The 27,306-nt window shown below is 35.5% G+C and overlaps 1 protein-coding gene across 2 annotated transcripts in view; it reads left to right on the forward strand.

Moving 5' to 3' along the window:
* Positions 1-481: 481 nt before the first annotated feature.
* The window catches only part of MSH4 (mutS homolog 4), an 88,019-nt gene continuing 61,194 nt past the window's right edge, over positions 482-27,306 (forward strand). For both annotated transcript variants that reach the window (XM_042952229.1, XM_042952230.1), the window contains exons 1-8: positions 482-1,611; positions 3,034-3,216; positions 8,911-9,071; positions 10,408-10,518; positions 14,736-14,851; positions 15,726-15,899; positions 20,434-20,606; positions 26,688-26,755. In XM_042952229.1, the coding sequence (XP_042808163.1) occupies positions 1,368-1,611; positions 3,034-3,216; positions 8,911-9,071; positions 10,408-10,518; positions 14,736-14,851; positions 15,726-15,899; positions 20,434-20,606; positions 26,688-26,755 (1,230 nt within the window). In that variant the 5' untranslated portion in view covers positions 482-1,367. The remainder of the gene's footprint in view (positions 1,612-3,033; positions 3,217-8,910; positions 9,072-10,407; positions 10,519-14,735; positions 14,852-15,725; positions 15,900-20,433; positions 20,607-26,687; positions 26,756-27,306) is intronic.

Raw genomic sequence — 27,306 nt, forward strand, 5'->3', positions numbered from 1 at the left:
TTAAGAATAAGGATTAGTGGGGTTCCTGGCTGGCTCAGTCGGTAGAGCATGGCACTCTTGTGGTGAGTTCAAGCCCCACGTTGGAGGTAGAGTGAATAGTGATGGTTCACTTAGACCTCATTCACCAATGTCCATTTTAACATTTTGAAGAAAAGGTGCTTAACATGAGATTGTTGAAATTATTTTGACAGTTAACTAATTTGAAGAGTTGAGGATGAATTGCCACTATTTTGATTCTTAAACTTTGGATAGAACATAATCTCATTTAAATGGTGTCATTGGAACTGGGTGAACTAGGCTGTAAACACCTGATTTATTGAGGTAACAGCTGCCTGAAATCAGTTTTTACATAATGTTGCATTAGTTTCAGGTGTACAGCAGTGACGTCACAAGTGTACTTAAACGCTATGTTTAGTAATATTTAAATGTTTTTCACGTTTATTTTTGAGAGCACCAGCAGGGGAGGGGCAGAGAAGACGGAGACACGGAATCTGAGGCAGGCTCCAGGCTCTGAGCTGTCAGCACTGAGCCACCCAGGTGCCCATTTAGTAATGTTTTTAAGTATCTTCTAATAGTATCCAGGGTATTTTCTCAATCCTAGCTTCTCTATGAAGTTGGTACTGCTATTTCCATAGTCAAGAAAAGTAAAAGGCCCTGAAAGTCATTTGTTGCAAAGCTAGAGCTTGGATTTGTATAGTCTGTTCTTAACTAATTCATACCCACAGTATGAAAAATAGAGAACTGTGGGAGAGAGCTCATCTTTTTTGACCTGGTTCTTAGGGCACTGTGTATATAGTTCTGTGCTTAATGGGTGAAGGGCAATCTTGTGATAACAGCCTTGTGGATACTAAAGCTGTAGGAGGTTCGTGGCACTTTTCTGTGTTTTGCTATAGAAGCAATGTTAGGCTGAAAACTGAATTTGTCTCCACCAGCAGGCGTTGAGTGTCCAGTGAGGGAGAGTTTGTAAATTTTTTAAAAAGAATTTCAAAAGCGTATTTGAGGGTATGTGGGAAATGTTAAAATTAAAAAGCACCAAACCCCTTTGGTAAAATAGAGTGCTGTGGTAACTAACAATGGGGCTACCAAATTGGATGGACATCGATGGGCTCTGAAGAATTTGGTTCAGCCGAGTTGTGCCTCATTAAGCTCAAAGCCACAAAGCCAAATCCTGGGAGAGGTGGAGGCACTGGACACGGGTGTGGGTAGGATCCAGGTGTGGATGGGGGAAGTTGGGGTCGGTGCGCCTGCGCGCTGGGGCTCTGTGCGTCTGCGCACGGGGCTCCAGCCCTGTTCTTCGACGCTTCCGTACTTCGGGGCGGTGACGCCGCTCAGAAACCCCAACTTTCTGTCTGGAAAGATTCCTGAGGATGCTGAGGCCTGAGGTCTCGTCAACCTCGTCTTCTGCCCCTGCGGCCTCCCCCCAATTGGGAAAGGCTAGAATTCAGAGTCGTCGCTATAATATCGGACTCCAGGAGACTCCTCAGAGCCGCCCTTCAGCGCAGGCCTCTACGTCCACACCTCCGGGCACGTCTGGAGCCGCCGGCGACCAGAGCAGCAGCAGCAGCAGCAGCAGTGTCCATGGCCACCCGCCCCGCAGCCGACCAGCCCAAGGCAAGGAGTGGTTGGGTGGAGTCACCTGTCAGCTGGAGGTCTGCAGCATCTGGAGGTTCAGGGGGCGGGGGTGGACGATTACCACAGAGAAGGTTCCGTTGGGATTTGGTTGGAGGATGAGAATGGGGTGCTCTAGGAATTTGCTGGGTCTGAGTGACTGGACTCGGCAAATTGGTTTTATTACAAGGTCGCAATGGTAAATGGCTCAGTTCTGAGGAAGACTGAAATAACTTAGGGTGTAATGCCCCGCCCCAAGTATATGACAAATGGGAGAATTTGTGCAAGAGTTTGGTGATAGCAATGCTAAACCGCTTGGCTCCTAAACTAGGATAGGACGAAAATAGATTTTTTTTTTTATTTAATGTTTATTTATTTTTGAGAGAGAGAAAGAGAGAGCACAAACAGGGGAGAGACAGAGAGAGAGGGAGACACAGAATCCGAAGCTGAGCTGTCCGCACAGAGCCCGACGCAGAGCCCTACCCGGAGCTCGAGCCTAAGAACCGCGAGACCATGACCTGAGCTGAAGTCGGAGGCTTACTTAACCAACTGAGCCACCCAGGCGCCCTGAAAATAGATTAAATTTAGCGTTTCATCTAATTCAGTTGAATAATATGTTTAAGTAGTTTAAAAATGTATGTACTTCAATGCGAGTTCGACTTATTTATATTAAGACAACTCTCTCTTCGTGGAAAAACTGACAACTCTGATATATCAGTAGGAAAGTTCCCAAACAGGGAAATGAATCCAAATGAATTTAAAACTTTTGGGGGGTGCCTGGGTGGGTCGGTTGGTTGAGTGTCCAACTCTTGCTTTCAGCTCAGATTGTGATCTCCAGGTTTATGAGATCGAGCCCCACGTCGGGCTCAGTGCTGATAGTGCCAAGCCTGCTTGGGATTCATTCTCTCTCTCTCTCTCTCTCTCTCTCTCTCTCCCTCCCTCTCTCTCCCTCTCTCCCTCTCTCCCTCTCTCTCCCTCTCTCTCTCCCCCTCTCCCCCTCTCACCCCCCCCAATAAATAAATAAATAAACAAACAGACATTTAAAAAGTTGTTAAAACTCTTGTACTATTTGCATGGCAAGAGAGAGTTTCAATGAAGTCAAATCAGTACAAGAAAAGAAGTCTCATAATTGCTATACAAAGTAAACATAAACATCTGGTGTATTTGAAGAGTAGAAGGTAGTTTATGATTTTATCAAGAGTAGTCTCAGCTTATAGAAGCACATTAGCAAGCACTTGCCTTATATTTTAGTACCAGATTATTTATCATTAATGCCATTAAGTTTGTCACAATTGGCTATTTTTTTAAAGTTGTTATCTGATGAAGTTTTATAGAAAGTGAACGTGATACAAATTACAGCGATTAAAACATCATTGTATATAATTCTGAATCTTTAAGAATTGATATTTCATTTTTCAAATTTAGGTTCATATTTTGGAAACAAAAGATCTAATGCAGAAAACATATTTGCATCAAATTTTACTTTTGGTACAAGCTCATCTTCTGCACGAGATAGTAATTATCCTCAAATACTAAAAACTCCATTGTCTGCTGGAAATCCCCAGAGATCAGGTTATAAAAGTTGGACACCACAAATGGGATATTCAGGTAAAATGAGTGGAATGTTGACCTAGATGACCTTTTGAAACTTTTAAGATTTATAAGTTAGGGTAGTTAAATTCATTTGAAGTTATTTGTAATTGATATGGATGACTGAAAAAAAAAAATCAGTTTACATCTATCCATAATTTGAGGTTAAGTTAATGCTACTTAGTTTCTGATATTATTTGTTAATATATCCAGGTCTGCATTATTTTAACTATTCTGACAAAAAGTAAATGAAGGAGAAAACTCTCTCTTATACATGATGTTTATTTAAATTCAGAAATTGATCCTGCTAGTACATCCTGTAGGTTTTTTTGTACTTAAATTTTAGTTTTTATATAAATCTACTAGATTTTCTTGAGGGGCAAATGGATGAACTAATTTCTTCATGTGTAAGCATTCTCTAAGGTACATTCAGTGAAATTGCTTGGATATAGTGTTTGTGAATGTATACATTTACAAGATAATGACGAATTGTTTTTCTAAGTACTTCTACCAGGGTACACTATTACTGGCAATGTATAAGAGTTCTTGTTAATTTACATCCTCTCCAACATTTTGTATTGTCAGACTTAATATTTACCAGTCCAGCAGTTGTAAGATACAACCTAATTGTAGTTTGAGTTGGCATCTTCCTGGTTATCAATGAGGCTGATTCCCGTTTTTTTTTTTTTTTTAAGTTTATTTATTTATTTTGAGAGAGAAGAGAGAACATGCATGCTGAACGGGCAGAGAGAGAAAGAGAGAATCCCAAGTGGGCTAGTGCCCTATGTGGGCTTGAACTCACAAACCTCTAGATGGTGATCTGAGCTGAAGTCAAGAGTTGAACACTTAACTGAATGAGCCACCCAGGCACCCGAGGCTGGTTACATTTTGTTGCTTTTTGACCATCTAGCTTTCATTTTTTGTGAAATGACTGTTTGTGTGTTTTTCCCATTTTTCTTTACTTTTATTTTCTAGATTTGTAGAAATTCCTTATATATTCTAAATATATATTCAGAGTACATATTCTTTTTGATGAGTACATTTATTGGGTATATCTTCCCTAGGTTTGTGACTTCTCTTCTTTCCTCCTTTTTTTATGATGTTCTTTGATGAACAGAAGTTCTTAATTTTATACATTAGTAAACATTTTGTCTCCACTTGTAAATGTCTTTTACAGTTGTAAATATGTATAGTTTATATGTCTATTAGGTCATCTTTTTTTTTTTTTAAGCTCTATGCCCAGCGTGGGGCTTGAACTCATGACCCTGAGGTTAAGAGTTTCATGCTCTACTGACTGAGACAGCTAGGTGCCCCTATTAGGTTATTTCTTTAATTGTGTTAAGTCTGTATTACTAAAGACTTTTGTAGAGGTATATTAAAATCTCCCATTATGATTGTGGACTTGTCTATTTTCTCTAGTAGTTCTGTTAATATTTTGTTTTGCCTATTTTGAAGCTATTTCATTATTTTTTACAATTTCTTTTGAGAGAGAGAGTGCATGCACACAGGCATACAAGCAGAGGAAGAGCAGAGAGAGAGAGAGAGAGAGAGAGAGAATCTTAAGCAGTAGGGCAAAACCAGAGAGAGAGAGAGAGAGAGAGAGAGAGAGAGAGAGAGAGAGAATCTTAAGCAGTAGGGCAAAACCAGACATGGGGCTCCAACCATAAGATCATGACCTGAGCTGAGATCAAGAGTCAGTCACTTAACCAACTAAGGGGTGCCTGGGTGCCTCAGTCAGTTAAGTGTCCGTCCCACTTTGACTCAAGTTCCTGAATTGGGCTGGCTCAGTGCTGATGGTGCAGAGCCCGCTTGGGATTCTCTCTTTCTCCCTCTCATGCTGCCCCTTCCCCTCCCCTGCACGTGCTCTCTTTCTCTCAAAATAAATAAATAAACTTAAAAAAAAAAAAAGTCAGACACTTAACCATCTGGGCCACCCAGGCACTCAGAAGCTATTTTAATAGGAGCATGAAAATTTAGCATTGTTCTATCTTAGTATTAAAAGATTCTCTTCATCTATAGATACAGTTTTTGCCTTAAAAGTTTTATTTTGTCTGCTATTAATTTGGCAGTTCCTTTTGGTTAGTATTTATAGGGTGTGCGTGTGTATATATATACATACATATACGTATATGTATATATGTATATATATACACACATATATATGTATATATGTGTATATATGTATATATGTGTGTATATGTATATATATGTATATACATATGTGTATATACATATATGTGTATACATATGTATATATATATATGTGTGTGTATATGTGTATATATATATATTTATTTATTTTTTACTTCCAAACTTTTACCCTTAGGCCTCTTACATGGTATTTCCTATGCTTAGAAACTCTTTCTTCTCTTCTTCATATAGTCAACTCTTATTTATTCCTCAAGTCTAAGCTTAAATGTTATTCCTTTCAGAAAGCTTTCTGTGATCCTGTAAGATTAGCTTGAGGCTCCCTGCTATGTGCTGCCATTTAACTTTGCATTTTACTAATAGTATGGGTATTTTAATTATCTTTTTTCTCTATAGCACTATGAAGGCAGAGACTATAGCAATCTGGATCCAATCTGAAGATAGAACCATATGGTGATTTAAACAAGGGAGATTTAATATAAAGAATTATTAAATTATAATAAAAGAATCACTATAGGTTATAAGAAAACTCTGTTAGGTGCCCTAGGGCTGAGAGGAGGCCCAAGAGGTCATAGTTGGAAGCAGGCCCTTTCCAGGAGCCATTTCCAAGTCTGAGGTATAGATCTCCTTGGAGAAGGTGATATTGAACCTATTGAATAGCAGAGGATACAGATTGGCCAGGAAAAGCTGGTTTACTGTCCCACTGGGGAGTGGTGCTATATAGGGCATTTAATGTTTATCTCTTCTGTTGGCAGGTTAGGTACTGACAGTGTGGTTGACCAGGTCAGCCTTGTTAAGAGGAAGTTCATGATGTTGAGCCCATGCATATCTTTGACACCATGGCTGCTTTGTTCAGAAGTCTATTAAAGAAGCACTGGGGTGGCTGGGAAAAGAGGCTAATTGAAGTCCATAGAGTTTATCATTGTCTACCTGATAATTGAGAGTCTTAATTATCTAGGGCATCTAGAAGATGCCCTTTAGTGGGCATTCACATGAAACACAAATATTTTCAGAGTTTATGCCCATTTAAAGAGGCCCATCTGCATTCATTTCCCCCAGATTTCCTTGACATTATCTTCCAATCTTGTTTCTTCCAGGTCCCTGACTGCCCAGCTAGATCATTACCAACTGCTTATGAATGAGTCTAAATCTATCCTTCTGGTATACTTCTGGTACCTCATTCCAGACATGGTAGACAACCAAATGTACTCCTCAAAGTTCTGTTCATATGAAAGATCAAAATGAGCAAAACAGCTAAAAAAAAATTAGAATAAAATAATAATGCGTATCAACTGTCTCAGTGAAAGAGGAGTTTCATAGCAAAAAAGCAATGGAGAAATTATTAAGGAAAAGATTATACAAAAGCAGAAATCTTTGAGATACCAAATCAAGATTGGTAGCAAGTATAAATCATTGTAATTGATTTATAAAATTCTCATAAATGAAAAACATTAAAATTTAGTAAAAACTCTGTAAGGACAAATATCTCAAAATAAAATATAGAGGGGTATGTGGGTGGCTCGGTTAAGCGTCCGACTTTGGCTCAGGTCATGATCTCACAGTTTGTGGGTTTGAGCCCCATGTCAGGCTCTGTGCTGACAGCTCGGAGCCTGGAACCTGCTTCAGATTCCGTGTCTCCCTAACTCTTACCCCTCCCCTGCTAGTGTTCTTTCTCTCTCAAAAATGAGTAAACATTAAAAAAAATTTTTTTTTAATTTTAAAAAAGGAGGAAAGAAACTTCAGAATTAAGAAAAAAGAGAAAGAATTTCTTTAAAAAATAGAAAACAAATGGATATATTAAGTTATGTTCAATTTTGATAGTAATTTTCAAAAATACAAATTTAGTATCAGTCCATTAAATTACCCAATATTACTACTACTACTACTACTACTAATCCATTTCAGAAGTTAAGAATGGTAAATATACAGTAAAATTGGTTTATCTCCTATACTACTGATGGAACTGGGGGAAAAAGATCAGTACAGGGGCACCTGGCTGACTTGGTTGGTAGAGCATGTTGCTCTTGATTTCAGGGTTGTGGGTTTGAGCCCCACATTAAGTGTAGAGATTACTTAAATAAACTTAAAAAAAGTCGGTACAATTCTGAAAGAAATCTGACAATATATAGGAGATCCTTAACAAATGGTGGTTTTCCTTTGTTCCAGTGATTGACTTCTAAGGATCCATTTTAAGGAAATAATAAGAGCTTTAGGCACTAGGATGCTAATTATATCAGCATGACAGTGTAAGCATTCTTTTAGAAGTTTAAGGGAGGTATCTTCTGAGTGTACTGAATTTTCACTGGAAGTTAGTATTTATTTTCCAATTAAAAATAGGAAGGTCATATTTTATTGTGGAACTTAAAATGATTTCATAGATCTAATATAAACTTGATCATAATGTATAAGCTGGCTTTCAGTTCAAGATCTAGACACAATAAATTTTTTAATCAACTCTTAAGTTAACCACTGACTCGGATAACATAAATGGATAATTTTGTAGACATTGTGATAGAAGGGTAGAAAAGAATCTAGGTCAGGAAGGGATAAGAGGGGGAAAAGGGTCTATTGAAAGATTGACAAGGAAATCAAAGGTAAATTTGTTTTTTGACAATAAAATTTTACACATTTTTTTCATCCATGGATAATGTCCCATATTTAAGTAATTTCATATGCTTTCCAAAAAATCCCTTCTATGTTATTGTATTTAATTCTTATAACAACTTTGTGAAAAAGGTTTGGTATTTCTGGTTTACAGATGAAGAAATGGTAGCTTTATTATGGTTAGACAACTTACCTAAATATTCATTGTTTGGAAGGCATAGATTTCAAAATCTGTAATATATGTAAAGGTTAGGAGCATCAGATTTGGAGCCGGGCTGCCTGTGTGCAAATTCTGACTCTACTAGTTCCATCCATGCATCAGTTTCTTTATACGTAAATGTAGTAAATAATGATATCTATTTGATAGAATTGTGACAATTAAATTAATTAATCCAAATAAAGAATTTAAAGTAGTCTTGACACATTAATAAAGTATCCAACATTACACATTTAATACACAATACATATAATTGGAGTTTATAGTTGTATAATATTTTATTTTTTATAAAATGCATTCATATATATATAATCCCATTTGATTCTTTCAGCCAGCTCTTGAGTTGGGCAGGGCAGTTATTACATTATGCCTTGTAATTTTTGATTATTTATTATGAAATAATTTGCTCAAATTCATATAGCTTTTAGACGACAGAGTAGGATAAATAGTCTAGGTTTTCTGATCCCAAATTCAGTGTTCCTTCATAACTCCATTCCAATAAATGCAACATAAGACAATATATAACTTATTTCTTATTTTGAAGTTTTGGCAAAATACTTTTGAGAGTTAACATTTTTATTTGGTCTGGATGTGAAAAGTTGTTTTTGATGATGAACAAAAGTTTATTTCCTTGGATATTAATAACTGTGTCCTAAACTTGGTGCTTGGAATCTTCTGAGGAAAGAATGGGAAAGTACTACTATTAATGCTTATACATTTTCTTTTTACAAAATTTTTAACAGCTACATCCTCATCTGCAGTATCAATACACTCCCCATCAGTTATTGTAGCTGTTGTAGAAGGGAGAGGACTTGCCAGAGGTGAAATAGGAATGGCAAGTATTGATTTAAAAAGCCCACAAATTATATTGTCTCAGTTTGCAGACAACACAACATATGCGAAGGTAGGTATTAAACTCTTAGAAAGTGGTTGACTTACTCAGCAGCATGCAGATTTTCAAGTCACTGCTTTCCTAATTAGTTTACTTTTTCATGGAATAAAGGTAATTTACAATGCGCCAATGTAGGTTACTCTGAGTTAAAATTGTTTTACACCTGATTTTAATTTTTTGAATGTATTTTGTCCTAAAAATAATGTGCTTTGCTGTTACTTGAACATTTCAAATTACTGTTACTTTCTAAAATTAACATCTTCAAATTAATAATTCCTGGTCTCATTCCCAAGACTGTATATTAGTAATGCCATCTCCAAAGGGTTGTTTCCACTGGACAGTATTTGAATTTTATTTTCCAGAGTTCCGGGAAATGGGTCTTTGAGGTCAGTCATAATTTAACCTCTTCTTGCCTTCACTTCCTATCACTTATCATTAATTTGGGCCACTGGCCTATTGTCATGGGAATTTCTGTCCCTTAACCAGGTGGAAGTCATCTGCTTCTAATCTCTATATTTTAAAAAGTTATTTGACCCAATTACTATTATTGAAATATATATATATACACATATATATATGTATATATATACACACACAATGTTATTTTCAGCATTTTATTCCTCTTTTTTCCTTTCCCTAATTCCTCTTTATGGTTTTTCAATACATAGGTTTCCTTTTCCTACCAGTAATTAATTTTTTAATATACCCGACAGCCTAAATGATTCTAGTACTGCATGCTAACTATCGCTGGGTATTTCACATTTTTATGCAGTTTTAAAAAATAGGAAAAAAAGCTTTTTTAAAAATAGGGATGTTTGGCAGATTAAGAATTTCTGTGTCTAGAATGGTTCTAAGAAATGCAACTATATTATGAAAAGAATAAGTTGTAACACAGGTATTTCTCTTCGGTGTTTCTATACTGCTTAACTTCTAAGCTGTACCACTGTGACTATATTGATTAAATCACCATAGTTACACTATTGAATGTATGTTTTTTATGGAGATAGATAAAATAGCGAGTAGAAAAATTTATTTTAAAACATCTTATTTTAGGAATATATATTTGATAAGTTCAAATTAATTTTTTAGTTTAGAGCTGTTACAAATTATTGTGACTTAAAATATAGCCTATGTTTATGATATTTTATATTTGTAGTTATATAGAAATGCTTAATATATCATTATTAGATATATGTTTTTTAACTGAAATATATAATTAGAACAGCTGTAATTTTGTGTAACTATGTATTATTTTAAGTACTTATCTCTAAGAAAAAGTATGTCACTTGTTTGGTTTTAGAGAATACCAAGCTTACATTTAAGAAATTATTTATTCAAATGATTTTAGGTGATCACTAAACTCAAAATTCTATCGCCTTTGGAAATAATAATGTCAAATACTGCTTGTGTTGTGGGGAATTCAACTAAGTTGTTTACTCTGATCACAGAAAATTTCAAGGTAAATGATTTTTATTCTCAATAGTAACACTCAAGGTCTTATTTATTTATTTATTTATAATGTTTATTTATTTTTGAGATGGAGAGAGATAGATCATGAGCAGGGGAGGGGCAGAGAGAGGGAGACAGAATCTGAAGGAGGCTCTGGGCTCTGAGCTGTCAGCACAGAGCCCAATGTGGGGCTCGAACCCACAAGCCGTGAGATCATGACCTGAACCGAAGTCGGATGCTTAACTGACTGAGCCACCCAAGCACCCCAAGGTCTTTATTTAAAATCCATTCTATAATGACATTCTGGCAAACAATAATTTGAGTAACTTTATATTTACCCTAAAGTACTAACTACAAGTCCTAAGCTAAGGGACTATTAATACATAAAATAAAAAAATGACAGGACATCCACTTACTTGATTTGGCACCCTTGATCTACTTAAAAAAATTTTTTAATGTTTATTTTTGAGAGAGAGGCAGAGCCTAAGTGAGGGAGGGTCAGAGAGAGAGAGAGAGAGGGAGACACAGAATTTGAAGCAGGCTCTAGGCTCTGAGCACAGGGCCCCACATGGGACTCACACCCCTGAACCGCGAGATCATGACTTGAGGCCAACTTGGACACTCAACTGACTGAACCACCCGGGCACCCCTTGATCTACTTTAAACAAAAGGGAAAATATTTCAGATAATGAGGTTTTCAGAGTATATAGAAAGTAGATCCTTAGAGGAAAAACAAAACAAAACAAAACTGAATTTCCTTGGGTAGAGCTTTGTGGAAACTAGTTATTGTGCTGCCAGACTAGTTGAAATTGAGGTTCTTATTCTAGGGAATAGCACTATCAGCAAGTACTTTTCCTTTTAGAGAATTTGATCTGTATTACAGAATTGTTTCAGCTTCCCCTGGTAGCATGTACTCCTCACAGTTAGCCTACTGCTCTAAGCCTCCATCTGTGGGACTGTGACAGATAAGTGCTCAGAAACTTTATCCAGCGAATGTTCTCCCTCTAAGCCAGAACGTCTCCGACATGCAGTTTATCTCTTTCCTCTAGCAAATGTTTTGTGGAATGGGGGTTGTAGTTCCCTAATCAAGTAGGTAGCATTGCAGTTGGAATAACACCTCAGGAGTGCAAATTATTTTCAGACTATACTGTACTTTGTTATGTCTATAGCCTTATCTTTAACACATTTGGCATCAAGCTGTGATTTAGATTCCAGTGTAGTTGTTAATATATTCAGCATCTGCAGTCATTTAAGTTTTCTTGTCATGCTCTTAGAGATCCTGTGTAGCTCAGCTGTCTTTGACTTATTGCGAGAAATGGCCCCTATTATAAATCTGTTCTTTCTATTATACATATCTCTTTACCTGTTATCTCTTTTATTCATTACTTCAAACTTCTTTTCATCACCTCTATTTATATATACTTTTCTAACTTTTGTTATTTTGCTCTGCTTAAGCATTCCAGGTTTTTGGGTTGTTAAGTAACAGAAATTCAACTTATACTAGCTTAAGTAAAAAAAAAAGGGGGTGGGTGGGAATTTATTGATTTATGTAACTGAGAACCCAAATGAATGATTGGATAGATCTTATCCCATACTCCCATCCTTACCACGATTTTTTTTTAAGAACACTAAATCATACTTTAATCCTGTTGAAGGAAATTTGTGCTAAAATTACTTTGGGATGACATGTTTTTAAGAATATACGTGGTGTAAAGGTATAAAGCAACCAGCTTTGGGATGATTTGGACTGTCAGCCTGCAGTCACTTGGGCAACACAGGCATTACATTTTTGACATTTAGTTATCCCCACTTGCAAAACAGAAATCACAGTTACTATCATATAATTAGCTTCACATTGTCAACATTGTTCAGAACATTTTGAAGAATTTTGCTAAAACAGAGAACACAGGCTATCTCCATAGCTTATTTAAGCCTTTTCCTATAAGCTTTTATTATGTTGCAAAAAATATATATACTAGTACAATTCAAAGTTTTGCCAATTAACTGGTCCTATCATACTATAATTAAAATATGTAATTCAGAAATATTTTTTTTAATTTTATTTTTTATTTTTTAAAGTTTACATCCAAATTAGTTAGCATTTAGTGCAACAATGATTTCAGGATTAGATTCCTTACTGCCCCTTACTCATTTAGCCTATCCCCCCTCCCACAACCCCTCCCGTAACCCTCAGATTGTTCTCCATATTTATGAGTCTCTTCTGTTTTGTCCCCCTCCCTGTTTTTATATTATTTTTGTTTCCCTTCCCTTATGTTCATCTGTTTTGTCTCTTAAAGTCCTCATATGAGTGAAGTCATATGATTTTTGTCTTTCTCTAATTTCACTTAGCATAATACCCTCCAGTTCCATCCACGTAGTTGCAAATGGCAAGATTTCATTCTTTTTGATTGCTGAGTAATACTCCATTGTATATATATATATATACCACATCTTCTTTATCCATTCATCCATCGATGGACATTTGGGCTCTTTCCATACTTTGGCTATTGTTGATAGTGCTGCTATAAACATGGGGGTGGGTGCATGTGTCCCTTCGAAACAGCACACCTGTATCCCGTGGATAAATGCCTAATAGTGCAATTGCTGGCTCGTAGGGTAGTTTTATTTTTGTTTTTTTGAGGAACCTCCATACTATTTCCCAGAGTGGCTGCACCAGCTTGCATTCCCAACCATTTTTTTTTTAAATTGTAGACAGATTACCTCTGTGAGTTTTGAGATGATTATGATGGCTCCAGATTGATGTCATCTCAGCTTAGCCAACTCAGAGAAAAAATATATTCTTTCTTCCGGTGTCCATATATAAATTCCAGGGAAGGACCCCAATAGGTCCTACTTTATTCGCATTCCCACATGTTAGACTAATCACTATTTCTCAGGGTAGAAGCACTGTGATTGATTAATTTCTGGTCATTTGCTTTCTGTGGGGCACAGAGCACTGTAATTGACAGTCCTACCAAAACCACATGGAATGTAAGATAGATGAGCCCTTCAAGGGCAAAAACAACATACATTTACCACACTTGAGATATAGGATAGTATGGCAGAGTGCTTACGAATAGAGGAGTCAGACTGTGCTTGTTTCAGATCTTGACGCTGAGTGACCATGTGCAAGTTGAGTGACCATGTGCAAGTTAAGTTACTTTTTTTTTTCATCAATAAAATAGGGGCAATAATCTACCTTTTAGAGAATTGGTATTTTATGTAAGGTAACTAGAGAAATGACCTCATTGATAAGTTTACTTTTGGGAAAAGTCCTAAAGAGGTGAGAGAGAGAGAACCACAGAAGTATTGGGGTAAAAGTATTAACATTTTCAGTATATTTTTCAATATCATCATCATCATTACCATACTTACCATAAAAATTATTTCATTAAATGAGAAGCAATATGAAGTGGAAGGACTTTGTAGGCAGAGAAATCTAGTTTCATCTCTGGCATATATCAAATGTATGGTGTTAGAAAAGCTACTTTTTAGAATTTATTTTTAAGACAATTATAGTTAATACAAGACTTATGTCAAAGGGTATTGTGAAAGACTAGCTGAAATAACTTAAAACAATCTTGGTGCATAACAAATTCCCTACCTCCTCATTTTTTTCCCTGTCTTCTAGCTCTTTCATAGTCCATTGTTATTGTATTACCTTTCTTACCTATTATCTTTATTCAGAGTAGGTAAACCTTTTACTCTACAACTCCATGCTTTTTTTCCTACTCTTTTTAAAAAGTTCTTTTATCTCCTTTTCTTTATTCTAAATAAATTCATCCCATGTAGGTAGCATCTCCTAGATTTGGTGGCTGGAATTGGTGTTTTCAGTCTCAGCAACTAATATATTAAAAGGATCTACTCTCTCTAATTACATTAGAGTATGTAAGACTGAAAGTAAAACCTGGGTGGTGATGCTGCTGTAGAATAAAATTAGTAGAAGGCAGAGATTCTCCTGTTTATTTTTTATTGTACCTACCATCTTCAGTTATATGTCATATGAGTATGGTCTAATAAGAGCTATAGATTACTATAATTCACTTAGCAAAACAGTCACTTTTTTTCGTAAATAAGAAAATGTCCTATTTAACTCTGGAAGATAATAAATAATAAAAAATAAACTTTATATGGTATTTATCCATGTGCCTACATGTATTTAGGAAAGCAGTTTTGGGCAAATGCATGAAACTTAAAATTTATTTTGAAATTAAAACTTCTTTTCAGAACGTTAATTTTACTACTATCCAAAGGAAATACTTCAATGAAACAAAAGGACTAGAGTACATTGAACAGCTATGCATAGCAGAATTTAGTACTGTCCTAATGGAGGTTCAGTCCAAGTAAGTTATGACTCAAGGAAAGTAATAAATCTCTAGTTTGGGTTCCATGAGAGCAAGGTCTTTTATCTTTTTTGTTCTCTGCTGTATCCTTAGAAAAGTCTGGCTTATAATACATACTCAGTAATTACTAAAATAGTAAAATACTTAACTAAAATTTATACACAAGGCATATCTTGGTAACTTAATTTGTCTTGAATTTCTCCAAATAAGTCATAATCTGTGGCCATTATGGTTGCTGCTCACTTTACTTTGGAGTGAAATGCTCAAGTAGCTACCGTAACCTAGAAAAGTAGCTACCGTAACACATAGAGCTGTGTTCCTGTAACTTTGTACTCCTAAGAGACTCAGCTAAGACAGGGAATGATATTTTTAGGAAGGATATTTTTTAGAACATATTAAATAGATACTTTCTTTGAGCCAGGTTAGACTAGTTGTTTACTCAGTTAATCACAGTGGCTCCCCTCACCAAGATCATCACAGCTTTCTATATATTAGAACTTCCTAATTCTACCTTTAAAGCTGTCAGACATTTTCAGCATTATTTAAATTCTTAGAATGGTACATCAAAAATTGACACACAATTGAATATTGTCTTCTAACATATGATTTATTGGAGTCCTTAGGTGCCAGACTTCAGAAAATTGTCTATTTTTGTCAACTCTTATGTTTTAGAGGTTGTTTAGCTAGTTTTCAAAAGTAACACTTGGTGTGTTTTTTCCCTTTGAATTTAAGCAATGCTATGCAAGTATTTATAATTTTCCTAATATTGAGATGAAATAAATGTTTTATAGCAATAATTTTTATTTATTGTGAAGATTTATTTATTGTAAATTTTTATTTATTGTATAGTGATGTATCTTTGGTCACCTTTCAGGTATTACTGTCTTGCAGCTGTTGCAGCTTTATTAAAATATGTTGAATTTATTCAAAATTCAGTTTATGCACCAAAATCGCTGAAGATTTGTTTCCAGGGTAGTGAACAGACAGCCATGATAGATTCATCATCAGCCCAAAACCTTGAATTACTAATTAATAATCAAGACTGTAGGTAGGATCATCCAATTTTTTTCTTAAAAAATGTATCAGTGTATTTTATTATGTCCTATTTTTCTATGAATAGTTACTTTACATTTTGAAAAATTGTAGAAATATTGAATAAACATATTTTTAATCATTGTACCATTGTTGCTGAACTGCTCAGATGTTTCACTAAGTCAGATTTTAGAAAGATATTTGTACGAAACAACAAAAAAACAATCCATTTCAAAACTAGGCAAAGGACTTGAATGGACATTTCTCCAAAGAAGATATACAAATGGCCAATAAGCACATGAGAAGATAGTAAGTATCACTGGTCATGAGAGAAATGCAAATCAAAACTACAATTGCTACTTCCCAACCATTAAGAGGTCATTTATCAAGTAAATGGAAAAAAAATGTTTGCCAGGATGTGGACAAATTAGAACCCTGGTACATTTATGATGCGAATATCAAATGGTACAGTCACTTTGGGAAATAGTATGGTTGTTCCTCAAAAAGTTAAATATAGAACTACTGTATGATCCAGTATTCCACTTCTAAGTATATAGCAAAAAAAATTGAAAGCAGAGACTCAGATACTTGCACACAAATGTTCATAGCAGCATTATTCACAGTAGCCAAAAGGTGGAAATGAACCAAATGTCTAACAATGAGTGACTGACTAGATAAATGGAATAAGATATATAGATAATGTATAATGGAATATCATTCAGCCTTAAAAATGGGTCAAATTCTGATACATGCCACAAGATATATGGATTGTGAACACATTGTACTAAGTGAAATAAGCCAGACACAAAAGGAAAAATATTTTATAATTCCACTTAGGTACCTAGACTAGGCAAATCAACAGAGACAGAAAGGCAAAAATTATCAGGGACTAGGACAGTTGGGAATGGGTAGTTACTATTTGGTGGATTCAGTTTCTGCTTGGGATGATGAAAAAGTTCTGGAAATGGGGAGTGGAAGTGGTTGTACAATACTGTGGGTATATTCAATGACACTGAATTGTGTGCTTAAAATGATTAAAATATAAAATTTATGTTGTGTGTTTTACCACAATGAAAAGAAGATACTGTATCCAGAATACCACAAAGTTGGAATAATGAGCTTTAGAAGCATCAAGTACAGGAAATTTAAGGGTCTGTGTAATTATTTGAGAAGATAAAAATAGTTGATCAACTGGGTCTATGGTATATGACTAGATTGCTGGTTTTATTGGTTTATTATTAACTTTATTTAGAGTACCAGGAATATTGATGGTGAGCATGAGAGAGAGACAGAGAGAGAGGTGTGCAGACAGACACAGTGTTTATAGATTTCATAGTGGGGTACTTAAAATAGAATTAAAATGTTAATAGAAAATAACATAATCAACATGTGACGGTGTAGTGGGGATGTATTAACATGGGTTCAATTTGGTACAAATAATTAATGAGCCATGGTTTTTCTCCTTGAGGAATTACAATCTAGAGGAGACACATAGACGGCATTATTAGCACATACTAAGTATGGTGATAAAAGTTTGCATAAAAATGATGCCTTTCTCATAGCAGAGAGAGAGAGTTAATTGGGCTTGGGTTAAGAGTTAAGGGAAAGTAATTAGGAAAGGCTTTCTAGAGGAGATAATACACGAGGTAAGTTTTGAAATATAAATGGGAGTTACCCAGATGAAGAAATAGAAAAGATGGTACGACAGTGAAAAACAAAATCTTAAAAGCACGATTTTCAATGGAATAATATGCTATATACAAGGAAACAGTGTTACGAATTGGTAAAGTACAAGCTGGGAGTAAGTAAGCTTGAAGTAGTTAAATCTAAGCTTCTGGTAATTAAATATAACATCAGTCATCAATGAAAGGGATAAACTTAAAATGATTATGAATTTTAATATTAAGAGTATTGATGGGAATAAAGAGCACTTTAGACAGGTAAAACCTTAAGGTGCTCAGTGCCAGTTTAGAGCCATAGCTGTTTAAATATCTCTGTCATTTTGTATATTCTTATCTTGGCTTCACTTTCCGTTATGTGAAATTGTCAGACATTATTTGCTGTTGTAAACTTAGAAACATAGGCTAATTTTGTTAATTATTTATATTCTAATTCTTTTTTTTTTAATTTTTTTAACATTTTATTTATTTTTGAGACAGAGAGAGAGCATGAACAGGGGAGGGTCAGAGAAAGAGGGAAACACAGAATCCGAAACAGGCTCCAGACTCTGAGCTGTCAGCACAGACCCCGACGCGGGGCTCGAACCCACGGACCGCGAGATCATGACCTGAGCCGAAGTTGGACGCTCAACCGACTGAGCCACCCAGGCGCCCCTATATTCTAATTCTTAAGAGTAGTTTAGATCTATCCAGGAACTGTTGATACAACTTTTAGTAAGAGTGGTACTGTATATACTACTTTTAATTATCAGTATGGTGGTCTCAGTACCTTTGCAGTTCCATTGATTATTGATGGTCTAAATTTACAGCCTTAAAGAATATATAGTTAATTGTAGTTATTATTTCTTTTCAGCTTAGTGAATAAGTAATATTTTTACTCTTGCTACTTAAAAAAGGATTAAAATAATATCTAGAAAAATTTCTCTGTTACTTTCTATGTTACAATAACAGTAAATAGAAAGTCAATAACTAAGGCTGGTAATTATTACAAAATGTTTTATACTTTGTCACATTTCATAGTTCATCATTATTTATCATTATCATTGTCAAACATTGCTTGAGTTCCTGCTGTATATTAAGTGACAGGATATTTGACCTCTGGGAGGTCACATTATAGTTGAAAAGGAGAAATTGAGGTTTTTTTTCACAGACTTGAGCCAAAGAATATCAGGTTAAAAGATAGATATTCTACCTCCTGAGCTATCTGAATAGCTCTAATGCTTTTATAGGCTGGTAACCTGTTCAGTTTCACCCTTCAATTTCTATAGCAAATGGCAGGTTTGGGTGTGCTGCTCACTTCCTTTTTTCCTACAGAAGGCCAGTTCTCAAAAAGTTGAAAAAAAAAAGTGCCTGTGCTGAAACCCCCAATCCTACTCCACCAGGACTTGGTTTGAGTAGTTCTCTAAAAATTTGTTTAAATTGATATACCAGGGGCACCTGGCTGGTTAGTATAGCATACAACTCTTGATCTCAGGGTTGTGAGTTCGCTCCCATGTTGGGGGGTAAAGTTTACTTAAAAAAATACAGATATACCAAAAATCTACTAAGACTAAGAGTCATTCTAGTTTTCTCTCCTTTTTCAACTCATATTCAACCCAGATTCAATCCACTACTAAATCCCCTTGAGTCAGCCTTTAGAATACATACCAATTCTGGATCACATCTTAACCATTTCCAAGTCTACAACCCTAACCCATACCTCTATCATTTTAGCCTGGACTATTGTAATAGCCCCTAACTTGTTTCTCTGCCTTCTTTTTACCCTCCTACACTTAGTCTGTTCTTGATCTAGTGGACAGACTGTGATCCTTTAGGGAATCAGATCTTGGAACTGTCCTGCTAAAAATCTTCCAGTGGCTCCCATTACATTTTTACGATGTCTTTACCAGTCTTTACCATGGCATACAAGGACTTATATGTCCTGACCTCTATCAACTTCTTTATCTCCCTCCATTCTTACTTTTACTTGCAGATTCCCACCAATCCTGATCTTCTTTTTGGTTCTGGAACCAGAAAGGATTGCTGGGCTTAAATTAGTGTTCTGATGGGCCCTTTTTAACTGATAACTCTTTTCTTGTTATTTACTTATTTGGAAATCTTGGACAAGTTACTTAATTTCTTTGTGCTTCGTTCCTTATCTTGTAAAATGTAAATATAACATCTACCTCGTAGTGGTTATTAGAATTAAATAAGTTGATATATGCAAAGTGCTTGGAACAATGCCTGGCACATGCTTAGTGTTCAGTATATGTTACCTGTTGTCAGCATCATCCCCATCCCATCATCATCTTTGCAAGGATACCTTTTGAATTCAACTATCAAATACACATATAGGTCTTTCTCAACGAACTTAACTAAAGTAACCTTCCTGGTCATTCTCTATACAATCCTGTTTTGGTTGTTGGTTTGCTTAACGCTTTTCTGTACCTGAAATTCTTTTCTTCTCTTTTACTTGTAGTTTTCTTCTTAAGTTAGAACAAAGTGATTATATTAAATATACATTTTTTTTCAGTGTGAAATTACTGATATCTTTCTATTATTGATGGAATGTCATGGGCTAGAACATTTTATATTAGTCTGAATATTATAGCTGACTTATGAGAAAATTCATTAAATGCAAGAAGATATGTCTATCCTTTGTTAATGAAAGCATGGTTCATTGATAGTGTACTTGGAAGCTTATTCAAAATATATGTTCTCAGGCCTCATCTCAGACTTACTGAATTAGAATTCCCCATGTGATTTGTATGCACCTGAAAGTTTGAGAATCACTACTTTAGATGACAGGATTATTTAGAAAGTTAAATGGTAACTTTTATTTGGATTTTTCCTGTATAATTAATGAAATTTTCCTAATTTGTGTTTTCAAAGGAATAATCACACACTCTTTGGTGTTCTAAATTACACTAAGACTCCTGGAGGAAGTAGAAGACTTCGTTCTAATATATTAGAACCTTTAGTTGATATTGAAACCATTAACATGAGATTAGATTGTGTTCAAGAGCTACTTCAAGATGAAGAACTCTTCTTTGGACTTCAGTCAGGTAAATTAATATAATCTAATTTTATGAATACAAATTAATAAATACATTGTCTTCTTATAAGAATACTAGTCATATTGGATTAAGGTTCACCCTAATAACCTTATCTTAACTTGATTATATCTATAAAGATCCAATTTCCAAATAAGGTCACATTCAGATACCAGGGTTTAGGACTTCAAAATATCTTTTTGGGGGACACAATTCAAGCCCGATAACATAAGGTAAGAGAATTGCCTTTTGCACCTGGCTATTTGTTCACTCATAGGGAAGTACAGTTCTCTTCTTAAATCTATGGGTGAGGGCATCTGGGTGGCTCAGTCAGTTGAACATCCGACTGTTGATTTTAGCTCAGGTCATGAACCCAGGTTTGTGGGATCAAGCCCCATGTCAGGACAGCACAGAACCTGCTTGGGATTCTCTCTCTGTCTCTCTCTCTCTGTCTCTCTCTCGATCCCCCTCTCCCTCTCTCTCCCTCCACCCCCTCTGCCCTCCTTGTGCTCTCTCTCTTTCTAAAAAAAAATAAAAAATGTATGGGCGAAAGGAGAATATATATGCACTGCTCCCAGTCCAATTCCTGGTTCCTAGCAGCTTGATGGGTCTTTCATACACCCACCATCCTAGCCATCCCACCTGGTGTTCTGGTAGTCTAAACTGAAGTGATACATGAAAATCTAGAAGGCATTGGGAAAATGCCACAACCCCAAGATCAAGAATTACATGTTCCACCAACTGAGTCAGCCAAGTACCCCATGTGTAAATTTTTAAAGAAATAAGTTTCAGAGCTAAAAAAAGAAGGAAAATACAAAGAAGCATGAAGAAAATTACTATAAAGAAAGGCAGTAATTCAGTAAGGAGAGATATTTAGTAGTATCATCTTAATTGGAGTTCAAATAGAACTAATATGTGTCCATTAAACTTAACAATGGTGAACCTGTGGATGACTCTCTTAGGCTGGGTTCTTCAGAAGCAGATCCTGATATGAGGATTGATGTGAATATGATTTATTAATAAGAATGTGCTTGTAAGAGAAAACAGGAAAGGAGAAAAAGACCGGGAAGGGGAGAAAAGCCAAGCAAAAGTATAATTTCAGGCAACATCCTAAATAAGGTAACTTCAACTGATACTTCTGGACATTAAGTTGCATTTAGGGTTTTCAGAGTGGGGCTTTCACACTCCCACTTCATTTAGTGACTTAAGGAGTGCAGGGCGCTTTTGGCCCTCTGCTTGAGAGCAAAGTGCTGTAACAGTCTAGGGGCAGGACTCCAAAAAGACTCCAGGTGTGGGCCAGCAGAAGCAAAAGCCACGCAGAGCAAGACAAGGGGTACACAGAAAGAAAGATAAAAGAGACCCAAGAGGATCTTGACAAAGAACCAGGAATATCTACTACAGTAACCTTGACTAGAGGAATCTCACACAGCACAGAAACAAGACTGCAGCAGATTGAAATGTAGTTAAGAGAAGATAGCGAGTGTGGAAAATTTGTCTTTCAACAAGTTAGCCTATAAATTAGAAGAAGAGAAAGATAAGGTGAGCAGAGGGGAAGGAAGAGGGAGAGAGAGAGAGAGAGAACCCCAAGCTCCATGCTAAACGTGGAGCCTGACACAGGGCTCGTGGAGCCTGACACAGGGCTCAATCCCATAATTCTGGGATCATGATCTGAGCCAAAATCAAGGTTTTATAATTGGTTTTATAATTATCATTCACATGACAGTCATGACTTCCAAATGTACATTTCATGCCCAGACATCGCTACAGACTTTTAGCCCCATATATCTTATTGTCTACTGAACACTTATTAGATCTTTCTCAATCATTTCAAATTCATTGTGTCCAAACTGTGCCATCCTCCTTTCTAAATCATTCTTCCTTATTTCAGTGAAGAGTTATACATCCAGCCTCTCTACCACGACAGATACCAGGAAGTCATTCTTAACTCTTCTCTTCCCTGAAATCAATCATCAAATTCTGCAAAGTCTCCTTCCTATATATCTTTTGAATGCCTTGGCTTCTATTCCCAGTGCTGCAGCTCCAGCCTGGGCTACCATTTATATATTTTTTGATTTATTGTAACAGCCTTGTGTTTGAGCTCTCTCCTCCAGTATTTCTTTTTATAGTCTCTTCTCTATACTGCAGCCTGAATGAGATTTTGAAAATATAATTCTTAGCATATTACTCTGTTTTGATTTTTATTGTTGGTATAACAAATTACCACAAATTTAGTGGCTTATAATAACATGAATTTATTTTCTTAGAGTTCTGGAAGTCAGAAATCAGTTCTGTTGGGCTAAAATCAATGTTAGCAGTTCACATTCCTTCTGGAGGTTCTATGGGCCAATCTGTTTCCTTACCTTTTCCAGTTTCTGGAGGCTGTATACTATTCCTTGGTTCATTGGACTTTCTCCATCTTAAAAGCCATAGGTATAGTATCTTTTCTACTTTCTGACCTCTGCTTCTGTCCTTGTATCTTCTTTTTCTAACTGATCCTACTGCCTCTGTCTTATAAGGATTCTTGTGATTACTTAAGGACCAATAAAAATCCAGAATAATCTATTTCAAGATGCTTAACTTAATTCCATCTTCAAAGTTTTGTTTACTAGGTAACATATTTGCGCATTCCAACAATTAGGATATGGACATCTTTGGGGGTACCACATAACCCACTTACATAAAATTATTCAATCTCTTCTCATTACTTTTGGTATAAAGTCCAGACTCTTCTATATGACTTTTTCCCTGTCATCTCCCACAGCATCTCTTGCTACTCCTCATTTTGCATTCTGCCTTTTAGTATAATTGACCTTTTTTAGTTACTTGAACAGATCCTCTCTCATGGTTCAAGCTTGGTACTCTGTACTCTTTGCCTAGAATTTTCCTTCTCCATAGCTTGCGACCTCTCCTCCCCAGGCAATCCTTAGCTAACTACAGTTCATCTTTTACCATTCCAGTTTAGATGTCACTTATGCTAGAAGCCTCTCTGACTCCTCAAGTCTGTGCTAGGCATTTTTTCTACATCTCGTTATGTAGTATCTTATTTTGTCACTTACCTTACTGGATTGTAAGTGCATGTTTTATTGGAGGATTCCCATGAGAGGCTAGGATATAACAGGTGTTAATATTTGTTAAACTATTGATTTATTGTTGAACTTGTTGAAAATTGTATTCTGTTGTTTCCAAGATTGTGTTTTATAGGATATTAATGAAAAACTTGAATTTTCTTTGTTTGAAACTTTAATTTTGATATATTTTAAACTTTAATTTAATTTTTTTTACTATTTCTAAAAAACTTTTTAAATGTTTATTTATTTATTTTGAGAGAGAAAGAGCTCAAGCAGGAAGGGGCAGAGAGAGAGAGGGGGAGAGAGAATCCCAAGCAGACTCTGCACTGTCAGCACAGAGCCTGATGCAACGCTTGAACTCACAAACTGAGATCATGACCTGAGCCAAAATCAAGAGTCGGATGCTTAACTGACTGAACCACCTAGGGGCCCTAAGCTTTATAATTTCTTATACCTGAAAGTTTTAAAATTTGCATCTACATGTGTAAAACACTTCTATGCTTTCTATATCTTGACAGTTTATAATTTATCTTAACATACAATAAAGTATGGGAGCAAGAACAGAGACAGAGCAAGGTGGGAAGATAGTTTTGTTTGTTTGTTTTTGTTTATTTTTGAGAGAGAGAGAGAGAGAGACAGAGTGTGAATGGGGAGGGGCAGAGAGAGGGAGACACACAATCCAGAGCAGGCTTCAGGCTCTGAGTTGTCAGCACACAGCCCAAAGTGGAGCTCAAACTCACCAACCAGGAGATCGTGACCTGAGCCGAAGTCAGACACTTAACTGACTGAACCACCCAGGTGCCCGGGAGGGTATTTTTTATACTTTATTAAAATAGGAGAATCTGAATCTCATTAAAACAACAATGACCTAGTACTTACTTTATTTAGGCATTTTATAGGTATTAGGGATAAAAACATGGAGGATTAAGCTATAAGTTTCTGTCCTCAAGGATCTTATATTCCTGTTAGAGGAGGAGAATTCTAAATAAATAATTGATACAATGCAATCAATGCAATAATAATTGAGTATTATTTTATGGGAATACAGAAGAGTGAGCTGGGATAAAGATAGAATCCAGGATCCAAAGATAATACTTCAGTTCTATATTAAAGGAATGGGTAGGATTTTGACAAGAGAGGCCTAGAAATGGTAATTAACACAAAGGAAACATACCTGTGCGAGGTATGCTGATGCACATAGGGCGACAAAAATGTTTTTGTGGATGTAGTGGTGGGGAGAAATATCTGCTATTGGCTGTGATCTTGAGTGGTCATTACTTTCTAGGGTACACTTGCTTTTCTAGGAACTGGGGGAAGATAGAGTTACCATAAGCTTCTGCAGTTATATTTGCAGTTGATATGAAAGAGTTTGATGTGTTTAAGGCATGGCCGGTGGTTACTTACAATTTGAAGCCTTGAGGAATAGCAGGAAATGAGGATTGGGGCTAGCTTATGAAGGGCTTTTATGTAATGCTAAGAAATTTGTTTTTTTTTTTTTTTTTTCCTGCAAGTAGTAGGGAGCTGATGATTCTGAACCAGGAGAGTAATATGACCAAACCTTTATTTTAGAAACATTACCCTGGTTGTTATGGTAGATTTAGGGAAGGGAAGAAGAAAAGACCAAAAAAGAAAAAGGCCAATCCATATGAGGGTTTAAGAGTCTGATTAGTAGAATCACATGTAAAATGTCATAATAGTATTATGTTTTATTGAACAGTAATAACAGTAGCATGCTCAGTCTATTTACTCTTACTTCTTAAACATAGTTTTAACATAAGTAATTAGAAGCAGCAGATTAGAAAGGGTCAGAGTTCTAGAGGTAGGCAACTGAAAACTATCACAAGATACCTGACAACTTGAACAGGAAGAAAGCAATGTACAGTTTTTGTCTTTTTGTTTTCTTTAAGTGTAACAGGTTGGAGCCACTTTGTGAAAGTATCAATAATAAGTCTACACAAAAGCTCTGAGGTCATATGTTTCAGTGATGACAATAATCATGAGTTATTAAGAAAGAGTTACTATAGTTCACTGTATTTTGAGTATGAGGAAATGAGTTCATTAAAAAGTCTGTATGTTAAATGGCAAGGTTTAAAAAAAACTGGAGATATTTAAAAGGGATAGATTACAGTTATCATACAGTTACTTTTATAGAATATTTTAAGCTGGAAAGTGAGTTGAAAAAAGCAAAAGAACAGTTTTGAGCTCGGGTATGTGCAAGGAACTTTACACATATTATCTCCTTTAATCCTCACAACAACCATAGGAGGCAGATGTTACAATCCACATTTTAAAAATAAGAACAACCAAAGTTCAGAGAAGGTAGGTAAATTCTGTTTAGGTGACATGGTTAGTGGTTGAACTGAGTTTTTAAACAAACTAATCTTAAGTATCAGGAAGAAAAGTTAGAGATCAAAAAGGTGAAAAGAAATTTATAATTAGCATCTAAAAGCCAGAGAAGTGTAGTTTTTCCAGAGAAGTGTAGTTTTTAGAAGGAAAGGGTAATCAATAGTGTCAGATTTGAAGATGGATTATAAATTTTATTATAATAAATATAAATTTTATTATAATAAAATTAAGAAAAGATCATTAGAATTTATTGTTTTATTCCTGACATGTAAGATAGGTAAAGACAATTAAAACACATAATGTATGTAGGTAGAACTGTTCTGTTTTATTATTTGAGGATAATACTTTATATAAATACTTTATATTTTGAACTGTAACACAAAGTTTTTTTTTAATTTTTTTTTGTTGTTGATTACAATTTTATTTATAATACCAAGATATGGAAACAACCTAAGTGTCAACGGATGTTGGATAAAGAACATGTGATAGATAGATAGATAGATAGATAGATAGATAGATAGATAGAAAGACACATATAGATATAGATATAGTTATGGATATAGACAGACATAGATATACAGTTGGCCCTTGAATAACATGGGGGTTAGGGGCACTGACTCCCTGCACAGTCAAAAATCTGTGTAACACAAAGTTTAAATGCACATGTTTCTTGTTTCAGTTATATCAAGATTTCTTGATACAGAGCAGCTTCTTTCTGTTTTAGTCCAGATTCCAAAGCAAGACACGGTATGTATCTGTGTATATATTATATATTATGTTACTATATTTTATGTGATATAACTTGTCTTAATGTGATATAATAATAAAAAAGTATCAAAATGTTTTGGAGGGCACCTGGGTGGCTCAGTGGGTATCTGACTGTTTGATATTGGCTTAGGTTGTGATCTTGTAGCGTGTTTTCTCTGTTGTGAGATTGAGCCCTGTGTCTAGCTCTGTGCTGAACATGGAGTGTGCTTGGAATTCTCTCTCTACCTCTGTCTCTGCCCCTCTCCCACTTGCTCCCCTTCTTTCTCTGAAAAGAAATAAACCAACTTAAAAAAAAAAGTTTTGGAAAAGTACTTCATTATTAATATCTGGAGCATGTTTATGCCTTTTTAAAGGAAACATTTTTTCTTAATTTTCTATTATATGTTATAGTAAAATTAAGATTCTTAGTTGGAGAATTGGCATATTTTCATTAAGTATTAGTTTTATATATAATTTTTTTTAAACTTAGATTATAATATTTAATAAATAACTAGATAAAATTTATATTAGATCCAAAGAGATAGGTGCTT

Source organism: Panthera leo, chromosome C1 (assembly GCF_018350215.1).
Source record: "Panthera leo isolate Ple1 chromosome C1, P.leo_Ple1_pat1.1, whole genome shotgun sequence".
Taxonomy (NCBI): Eukaryota; Metazoa; Chordata; class Mammalia; order Carnivora; family Felidae; genus Panthera; species Panthera leo.